The sequence below is a fragment of the Argiope bruennichi genome, chromosome 5 (genome assembly GCF_947563725.1).
Source record: "Argiope bruennichi chromosome 5, qqArgBrue1.1, whole genome shotgun sequence".
NCBI classification, from domain to species: Eukaryota; Metazoa; Arthropoda; class Arachnida; order Araneae; family Araneidae; genus Argiope; species Argiope bruennichi.
This window is the reverse complement of record NC_079155.1, coordinates 54,067,510-54,078,724: the sequence shown is the minus strand read 5'-3', so window position 1 is coordinate 54,078,724 and position 11,215 is coordinate 54,067,510. Positions and strand designations below refer to the sequence as shown.

At 28.1% G+C, this 11,215-nt stretch overlaps 1 protein-coding gene across 1 annotated transcript; it reads right to left on the bottom strand.

Annotated features, from left to right (window-relative positions):
- Window positions 1-5,341: 5,341 nt before the first annotated feature.
- LOC129969672 (probable palmitoyltransferase ZDHHC24) lies at window positions 5,342-11,041 on the bottom strand. The gene is made up of 2 exons (XM_056084329.1): window positions 10,349-11,041; window positions 5,342-7,848 (listed from the first exon to the last, which is right to left on the bottom strand). The coding sequence occupies exons 1-2, from the start codon at window positions 10,803-10,805 to the stop codon at window positions 7,439-7,441; spliced, it is 867 nt and encodes a 288-aa protein (XP_055940304.1). The 5' UTR covers window positions 10,806-11,041; the 3' UTR covers window positions 5,342-7,438.
- Window positions 11,042-11,215: the final 174 nt, after the last annotated feature.

Here is an 11,215-nt window from a genome sequence, read left to right as displayed (position 1 = left end):
ATTATCAAAATGTAGAGCGAGTTTGAATTAAATAAAAACTAATAAATTAGAAGAAAAATACATCCCTATAAAAATGATGTAATTTTTTAAAAAAGCTTTCATGAGAATAAATCTAAGCAAGCTTTTCACGGAAAAGAGAGAAATAATGAATAAGATCTTAACATTTTCTTTAAAAATAAATTAAAATGCGCGTTGTGATAAATAATAATAATAAATAATTATTTAATTAGATAAAGTAGATTAACTCCATTTCGTGAAATTTCATTCTGAAATGATTTAATGTCCCTAAAAATATTCCAAATTTTTCAAAGTTAAATAGAAGGATAAAAATAATCAATTCCTTAAAATGGAAGAGAAGTTCCACCCCTTCCGTCTCAGCTGGGGATCAAAGGTCAACTTGCGCTGAAATTTCCATTATCCTTTTAAACATGGGAGCAAAACACAACCGTTCTAATTTTGGATTTTGAACAATCGATAACATTCATGTGTCATTTATGAAATTTCTTATCTAAAATGAAAATGTCATCTAGTGAGCATGCAACTTTCTTTGTTTGCCCTTTGTGTAATTTCTCTGGAAGTTAACAAATTAATTCCACATCAGCTTCGGCACAGGTGGCTTCATTAATTCGAAGACACTGAATGTCTTTGTAAAGGAATGTGTGTAAAATGAATACGCATACCTGAAGAGGATGTTGAAAGAACGCGAGTGACTTTCTTAAGCAGCCCAAAAAAAATTAAGCATTCACGTCAGTCGAGAACCAACTACTTATTTTGAGGGATTGTAAAAGGTCAAGTGTATGTCCGACACCTGTGTACATTTTCTAATAAGGTCTCACCATTGTATTTTTGTTGTTTTAGAAGCCTCTAAAAGTGATGCCATCAAAAACATAACTTGTAAAAAAACCAAGTCTCGCAACTCAGTTCTATCGTAAAAAGTTGTGAGATCCATGTAATACCAAGTCGGTCAATTTATTCAGTCCCTACTTAAGGGTCCTTCTGTCTTAAGTTATTACGTAATTAGCTAACTTAACAACATCTTATAGTAACCATATCAATATTAAAAATCTGTTATGGTTAAAATAAATAGACTGACTTGGCAATCGCACTAAACAATCTAATTTAATATAATATGTTAATGTAATCTAATTTAATGTAAAGATACATTGTGGTTTCATGCGATGGCCAAGTCACTGGGAATGTCATATGGGAAACTGTTCGCGATGAACATAAGCTCTATTAATAATTTCCAATTTAGTTTTGATCGGACTAAGCTCGTAAACATGTTCTTTATTAAATGTAATGTATATTTTCTTAATTATTTTTGTATTTTCCGGATCAACCTTTACTCTTTGCACTATACCGATAGAACCATTAACTAAACCAAGACTCATGTCAATATTTCGCCTTAACATGACTTTTGCTCCTATTTTTATAATTATGTTCTCTTCCAGGCCTGCTGTCATAGAAGCATCGTCTTCATATTTTTTTTTATGCATTCACGATCTCTTTTTGTTACGTATCTGGGGCAGTTATGCTATCTACAGCTGTAAGTTTTATTTCGGGATGTGGAAGAAATTTAAGCATTGCAATATTTAATTGTTGACACATGTTTTTTGTAGGTAATAAGCAAACGGTATCATCAGGAAGTTTCGAGAGGTACTCAATTATTTCAATTAATCTGTTTTCATTTGAATTGGATTTGAGAGTTAATAATCTAGTCGAGAGTTAAGTCGCGGTCTTTGTGGAATCGCACCTAATCTTATTCTATTTAGCATTTCAACTAAGTCAGAATCATTGAGTTGTCGCATGTTAATTGTAAGTTCATCGTATATGAATAGTTCAATCCACAGATTCGGTATACTGAGGGAACCTAACAACTTGTTAGTTTAAACAGTTGATAGTTTTTCAAAAGGTGACTTTTTTATTACAAGCGGAAGCTCTAAGAGATCTCCGAAAACTACACAATGTTTTTTTCCAAACCACCCATTCTGATCGTCGCTTGTGTCGAATATTTCACTTAAGCGTAAATGAATGTATGTTAAAGTAACATTGGATATCATCGTCTATGATAAACAACGCTACTTCTTTCAAATCTGATCTCAGAACTTGGAGCACTTCATCAGAAAGTGGCTTGTACTTCGGTGTTTGCTTGTGTTCTACAGGCAGCTGCAAATAGTCTATGTTTAGTCAATCCATTCACATTGAATGCAGTTATTCCTGTTGGAGCACTAACTGCCAATTTTTTGTTTAAATACATCTTAAACCAAACTTTCAGAGTTTTTATTAAAAAGCTCTTTCCAGTGCCACCAGTTCCACTCACAAAACAGCCTAAAACGTCAGCGTTATTATCAGATGTGTCCATTTTATTGTTATCATATCAAAGACTCTTTTTTGATCGGCATTAAGTTTTGCGATCATACTTTGAAGATCAGTTTGCTCTTCTTCTACCAGATTGATTCTCTGAAAATCACCCATTGCGTTTGCAGCTTCAAATTGAATTATTTCAAATTAGATATTGTTACAAACCTGTAATTTTGCTTCCCAGCGCAAATAGTGTCATCATAAGAAAGACCGTTTAACAGTGATCTGTATTGGATGCTGTCGGATGCTGAGCCAGTGATCCCAGAGCTTGGTGACAAACTTGGCGACCATTTGGCGACGAATTTGCCGCCCAAACGGATAATACTCGAAACTTCGAGAAATTTATCGATCCATCCATTATTGCACACATATTTTAGCTTTTCCTTGATTTACACACTAAACACTAATTGTATTCTAAATTTGAAGCTTCTATGTTTGCTAGAAGTGCCTTAGAGTTTTGATGATCGGTCAGTCAGTCAGTGACAAAATTCACAAACTTTGACTAGTTATAATTCTTAACAAACTACTGGTTCAAATTTAATGAAATTTGAAATATACCGTGTTTATATAATGCCTGCTTGGTTACTGAAAATTCAGGCTTCTAGTTTTATCCACAACGAAGTTATAGGTAGTCGAAAATGGCTTGAACTGCTTCGAGAAAAGGATGGTACGGCTGTGCCGCTTGTTTTTGCTCGACTTGGCGGGGGCACTGCCGTGCCCCCAGATTAAGAATTGGCATCATGCAGTAGAAAGAGAATAAAAAAAATTTTCTTTACTCACTTTTACTTCTATAAACAAGAAGTTTCATAAATGATATTTTTTGTTTATAATCTAAAAGTGCATCAATTTCAGTCATAAAATTTTGAAATAGATTATTTGTTTAAAATAAGAATTAAAAAAAAATGTAAAAAATATTTTTTTTTAAATTAAAAGAAAGCAACTTTAAGAAAGAATGCAGATAAATATAAACTTATAAATAGGTAATAAGTTTTTTAAATCATATTTTTTGCTTTGATAAATGCATATGCTTATGTAAATTTTTAAGGATAAATATATATGCTTTTGTATTACAATAATGTCTAGAACAAAAAATATATCGAGTTTCTATTTCAAGATAATTTTTAAGTTTTAAAAAAAAATAACTCTCGATTGCTTTGTCATGTAAATAGAAGTTAATTCAAATACTCATAAGAATAATTCTCTATAAAACGTTGAAAATAAGCTACTTTTTTTTTTTTATAAAAAAGAATGAATCCAATTTTTTCAACATTAAAGAAATCGCACAAAAATTCGAACTCTCAAATTTTCTAACAGAAACGCAGAACATTCTGGAAAGAATTTTTCTCATGTTATTATTACATAAAATATCTGAATGCCATATTGGCATGAAGGAATGTCTTAAGAATGATTTACGATAAGAAATAAAAAAAATTCAAATAAGGATAGTATTAATTGTCGCAATAAAGATAAAAATTTTTAATCTAGAAATTAAAGGCAATAATTTTTTAATAAATTAAACAGTATTGATACTGTAACAGGATTTAAAAAAAATATCTTTACTTATAAGTGGGTATGATATAGTATATTATATTAGTAAACGACTGAGGTTTTATTCTTATTAAACTACTCTGTCTCTGCTGTAATCACTTAGCTGATCACCCACCCCGTTTTTTTCTTACCTGTTCTATTTTCGGCTCTGTCATCTAATAGTAAAAACTCGATAACCCGGATATGTAACAACGGAAGTCTCTAATAACCGAACTAGTACCATAAAATTGAACTATCTTTAAATCCGAAATTTTAATCCGTTCAAATTGACAGGTTCGCTGTAGTGGGTGTATGATGACACAGTCAACAGGCTTCAAAAACAATAACGATGTTTATTAACTCGAAGACACAGACAGCAAAACATATACAAGCAATAACAGCAGCATTTATAACCAATAGCAGCCCACAAATAGTATTCGGTAGTAAATAACACAATAGCTCATAGAGCGGCAGACAGAACTAAGCAGGAAGACAGAATCCACATAGCTAGTCACTGAGGTTTCTCCAAACGCTTACTTTCTCCACTGTCTTCTCACTTTAACTGTACCCAATTACCGACTCACTACTAAATGACTGGCTACTCAATACATGACTCGATGCTGCTTCTACACTTGTCTCTAAAACTCAGCATACCATTCACTTGAGCTCCATTTAACGCTTCGCTGCATTGATCAACTAATTCGTCGCTGATTAATTATATGATTGACTTTGGCTTAGACTGCCGACCGTTTATAACTTCAGGAACAGGGCACAGAAGGTTCTTGAATAATCAAGCATAACTCGTCTATTGGTCCTATCGCCAAAATCATCCGTTTTGTCGCCAAGCCTGGGGTCATTGATCTGACATAAGATCAGCATCCAATAGACCTGACTATAAAACTATCTTTCCAACGATAGAACTAACATTACGGATTCGTAACAATTTTAAAAGGAAACAGTAAAACTCGGTAATACTTACAAATCCTCTTCACAACACCAATTTATGTTTCAAGAAAGCATATAAGAAGTTTGATATTTAATAAAAGAGATAATAAAAGTCTTAAAGTGTGGTAGTGTTTGTGGATTTATTTTAAAAAATTCCTAATAAATAATTTTGAAAAGATAATTAAGATTTTAATACACTTAAAAATGACAGAAAATTCTTTTCAGTCATAATAATGCCAGTATTAAGAGATATCTGATTCTTCTTCTAGTCCATAATATAAAAGTGAATTGCATATCAAAAAAATTGCAGGTTAGAATTATAGACATCAAAATTAATGATGGGTTTTTATTATACATCAGAAAAAAGACAAACTGAATATTATGCTTATATTTTAAGAAAGAAATTAAACACAGATTAAGGATTAAAATGTTTTGTAAGAATAGTATTAAAACAATCAATTCATTAATTTGCTAATTTATTTATTTCCACATTATTTTAATACACAACACACATAAAAAATAAACACAAAAAAATCTGTTAAAACAAATCAAGTATATAAAGAATACTGTTTGAATAATAAAAGCAAAAGGAAACTAAACATTTGAACAAATAAACAAAAATATCATTAGAAACTGAAAAATAAACACTATGAACTACAAAACTGTTAAGTATACAGGTATTCACTAATATTAGTTTGGCTTGAATTTCAAGTAAATTCGACATAATAAGACAACTGACATGGCTAAAGCATCACAATCATGGTTCACAATAATAATAAAATATTTTTATAATTGAGGTAAAAATATTTCTCAGTTCCTCAAACTATTTCCTGAGAATTTACTTGGAACATTTGAAACATCTTCATACTTTGAAAGCATCAATCAAGTAAATAAAATCAACTAAAAATAATCAGGTATAGTCGGATTGTACTCTGGAGCTTACTAAAAATAACTTAAGCTCAGTTTTAATCTCTGCAGTAAAATCAACAAAATAAATAACACAAACGCTCATTTGGAAGTCAAAATTTTATGGCTTGGATATGGATTGGAAGTCTAAACAGAAAAGGCTTATATCTTTATATAAACCTTATACTTAAAACACAATAAAAATCAAAAATTCAAAAATAAAAATAATTAACTAAAACAACAGAAATTCATTGGTGACTCTAATATTTTTAGAGTAATAATTCTGAAGAATTCATTAAATAAACACATTTGAAACTCTGTTCATGAATATACAAGACTAGTATATTAATCTCTATAGCTGAAATGTACAGAATATCTGTAAAAAGAAGAAAATTAGTTTCAGGGATTTCAAACCATTGAAACTATGAACATTTTAAAATTTATTTATAAAACATGATATCAGGGATAAGCTCTTTTATTTTGTTATTCCTTACCTATCTTTCAATCAAAATGTATTCACCTGAACAATATTTTAAGAAATTAGCTTCTAATAAACATAATTAACATTGGCAACTAATCTGCAAAAAAAAAAAAAAAAAAAAAAGACTTCTAATAAAATAAAAAATTTGCTTGAAAAGTAATTTAAACATCAGAAAATAACATTTGTATAATAAAAATTATTTTCATACTGATGAAATATACAAATATTTCCAAAACAACTTATAACTACTTTATCTAATCATACAAATATATCAATTAAATTATAGCAAAAAAAAAAAAAAAGTCATTGTACTCAACAGCAAATCTTAAAGTTTTGTAAAAATCAAACTTAACAATAATGACATACACAAATATATTAATTTATAAAATAGATTTCTGTTTATTAAAATAGGTGTTCATCAGTATCTTCCAAGAACATCTAAGAAGACCTTGTTTTCAATGTAAAATTTCCCTCTTTTATAAACTCTATGCAACTGAAAGCCATTTTATCATTACCGATAAAATATTATCACAAATCTTTCATGATCCTTTTGTAAAATTCTTGGATTTGTCCATAGGAAGATATTCTACCAATATTCATGGTAGTTGTGGCATTTTTTTAATGGTATTTTTAAAAGGAAAAACATTTTTGCAATATTTAAAAATGAACATACACTGTTCCAAAAACTTAGAACCAAGATTACGAGTTTCAAATATTAAATAAAATATTTCAAAACTTATCAGTGAAATGTAGTAACATATATATTATTACAGTTTTAACAGTTTCCAAGCTGAAAAATCTGCATTTTATAATCTTTTTTTTTAATTACTAACTTTACTTTTAGCCACATTTTTACTGTTTTTGCATTTAACAAGAATATTATAAAAATATCATGCAAGCGGTTTATATTTGATCAATAGATATTTTTGATATTGAATACTTAGAAACAGGTTTTCTTTTATCTCTAAAACAAATAAAAGCCTTTTAAATACTGGAAAAATCATGGAATCTAATGTATAGAAACAACGTATCATTCCTATACACTTAATGTTTAAAAAAAGAATCTAACACTCAATTTTTTTAAAAAAACTTGAAATATTAAGAGTTACTATTATAAAATATTTGATCACAAAGCACAACAAAATGGCAAATTAATATGACAAATTTTTCTGCCTTACAATGCTTAGCACAGAAATGAATACAATAAATATTCAAAGATCAAACATTTTTAATTTCATTCAAATCATAAAATGTAAGAAAATTTATGCCATCACCATCTACTGGCGATGAAGCAAATGGAAAAATGATAGCTAAATACCATTTTCTGCCTAATACTTGAATAAAATTTTTTTTCCATCCTAAGTCATAAAGAGTGATACCTGCTCTGTTCTCATGAATAGTTTGACCTTGAGCAATACACATTATCTGAACACAGAATAAATAAGTAGTAAGAACAAGCACACAGCTTAAAATAATTTGTGTGATTGCACAGATAAAACCATAAATACTAAGTAGTCCAAATAAGACAGCTATATGTGGAGCTAACATACACACAATAGACATCCAATGGTAACCACCAATAATTTCAAAGACATGAGGCCCCTGCAGGATTGAATAGTACAAAGAACCTGTAATACAATTATATATAATTAAAAATATGAAGATGATTCAAATAAATATTGTTCTATTTTGAAAATAGAAATAGAAAATTAGATGAAATAAAATTTTAATTTTGCTAATTTAAGAATTTACATAGAAAAATCTTTTAAATCCCACACACAAAAAGAATATTGTATATAAATAATAAATAAAACAGTGTATCCCTTGAAAAAAATTGGTATATTTAAAAATAATAATAAAAATGCTTATAATGCTTATACTTTTATTTTCTTAGAAAAAAATTTATATCAATAATATTACATTTTATTTAATGTAACATTAGTAGTAAAAACTAAAAGTTGAGTTTATTTGGAAGCAGTTCTCATGTTTACAATTTTTCATACTTTTTTTAAATGAAAAAAAAATTGCAATTAAAATCATTAATAATAAAGGATGAGAAATATTAATTAAAAATAATTTTAATGAATTGTTCATTTATCATTTTATAATCAATCACTATTAATTAATGAAAGAAATTTTAATATTAAAAATAAATATCTATTTTCAGTTTGCCATATTTAAAAAAAAATATGGGAAAAACAAAAAATAATAATAACAATAATAGATTATGAAAAATGGGAATGCCTGGAAAAAGATAATATAATCATGCTTTTATACAGAAAATTCGATATTTTTTGTAATATTCTTTGCATTTAAAATTAACTACTAAGAATAATGCAATAAGTACTTTATTTTCTAAATGAAAGAATTATAAAAATATTCCTTTAGCATATCTCTTATTTTCAGATAATGGTGTTAAAAAATGCATACATGAAAAGGATATAGGATAAAACAATTTAAACTGACAACTGCAAAACCAAAGAAGACTATCACTTCACACACTTTTTTTTTATATTAGAATATTTTTGAAAGTTACATTGGAAAAAACACCAAACATTTGCTTAATTTTTAAAAAATTGTCCTGAGATACGTATTCTTACCCTCCAAAATATAGGTGCCAAGTTTGTAAGGATTAGATCAAATATTATAACTTTTAGAATTAACATACATACATGTAAGTGCACACATAATCAAGATAAAAAAAAAAAAAGATCTGTAAGTAAACCGAGGGGAGGGGGAGAGGAAGAGAAGGATAAAAAGTGCCAAAAACAGAAAGATATATAAAAAAAGAAGGGGGGGGGATATATCTTACAACTGCTATGATTGAGCAACACGCAGTAATTTAAGGAACACACACACAAAAAAAATCATAAATTAATTGCAGATGGAGGAAAAAAAGGTAGAATAAAGCAGTCAAGACATCAGTCACATAACCAAAAGATAAAACTGATGCAGATTGTTTAAAATTAAAAACACTTGCTAGGAAACAGTATTGAACAATAAAGTTAAAATATACTGTTTTCATTCTAAATTCTGTAATAGACGATTGAGAATGTGAATGGAAATGGGGGAATAAAGAAACTACATAAAGAAATTAAAAGAAAAGTATATAACACTAAGGATAAGGATAGGGAGGGTAGAAACTATATAAGAAATGCATCTCTTTATGTGTTGAATAAACATGTTCTTATTCATTCAACACACACACACCCACTTTCTATTAAAAATGATCATCCCTCAACAGATAATAATAAAAAAATCATCAAATGCCTTACAACTGACATATATATTTAAGAAAAATTATTACATTTATTTGTCAATATAAACAATAATATATTTGTTCAAAAAAGTATTGAATCTGTTTATCCTTATAATTGTATTCTTTCATTAGCAATGTAAGAAAAGTGATATTTCACATATTATATAATAAGATCTAAATTATAAGATGCATACAAAGCATATGACAATATATAGTTAACATTAAAGAATTTTTCTCCCAAGCATATACATGAAAATATATCTGAAACAGTTTCTATTGCAACAGATGATTATAAACACAGCAGAAAGATAAATTTTCAAATATTGGAGACAATAATTATACATCATTATTTTCAAATTATTTTAGATTTTGAATGCTATTATTTAATGAATAAATTACTGGATGTTAATAGCTTAAGAAAATCTCATAATTACCATTTTCTGAATAAAACTGCTATAGTGAAAAGACATAAAATTAATAATATAATTCAGTATGAACAGAAATTAATGCCTAAAAATAAAATATCCAATGAATATTAGTTAAAGAATGTGGACTTTTACATGATTAATTCATAATTTTATTTTAAAATTGCTTGGAAAAAATCTTTGGAATTTTTCTTAGATCAGTCTCATATTAAATAATCTTTTACCAAAATGATAATCTGAAATTGAATTTATCGTCCATTTTTTTAAGCATGTGGTAGATCTGCCCCTTGATATTCACATGCTGAATGAGAGTCTATGACACTGTTTTGTACTGCACAATTTACAGAGCTAAGTTTGAATATTGGAATAATATAAAGACCTTTCCCAATTACAGAAAAATAACATTTGAACGGTAACAAATGTAGTATAAATTCATGAACTTACCGAGCATAATATATGTAACTGCCAATAAGTAATATCGGTGGTTATAAAAACCAACACAACAACCAGCAAACATACAATGCTGATCTCGTTTTAATATACATTCATCACATATAGGGCAGTGATATGACCTAGGGGGTGAATTTATTTGGCAAAAATGGCAATATTTCCAATTTGCATGTAATACATGTGGCAATTTTTTCCTTTTTCCTGATGAGTCAACTCTTTGTAAATAAAACAAATTACTCAGAATGTTTATAAATAAAATAGACTGTACAATTAAGTGACAAACACAGTTGAAATTCAGTTCTGGATAAAATCTGAATAAAATTGTCAACTCCCATATCGTTACAGATGGAATGCCGACAGACATCAAAATAAACAGACCTCTATCTAAATTATTTTTTGGCAAGAGGTTCTTGTTACTTAACGGTAAAACAAATTCCTGATTATCATTCATTTTTAAAGAATGTATTCTATCCTATAATTTTACATAGGAAGGAAGGTGTGTTCTCCGGCGTATGCTCCAGAATCGTTGTTCTTAGTTTTTGCCCAGTTAACAATAATCAAAATTCACGAATGTCACAAAATATAATTTTACATATTTAACAGTGATTTGATATCAAAATCACTAACTAAAACTAAATACATGTGCGAATGTTTTCATTTTTCACATCGATGAAAAGAAAATTTATAATTGTCATATGACTAAGGCAGTTAAAGTTAATGTTTCTTGAAATATTTAAAAGAGCAAATATTTATACTTATAAAAGAAAGCGATGAATAATTGAAAATTTATTATATAAATTCATATTTAAGATTTTTTTATGAAGCAAAGCTTTAAGAAATATTTTTAAGCTTTCAGCTAAT

Excerpts from the sequence above, each read along its gene's own strand:
- LOC129969672 (XM_056084329.1), bottom strand. The coding sequence starts at position 10,805 with ATGAATGATAATCAGGAATTTGTTTTACCGTTAAGTAACAAGAACCTC. Across the intron at positions 7,849-10,348 it reads AGTTACATATATTATGCTCG|GTTCTTTGTACTATTCAATC; the intron begins GTAAGTTCATGA and ends ATTGTATTACAG.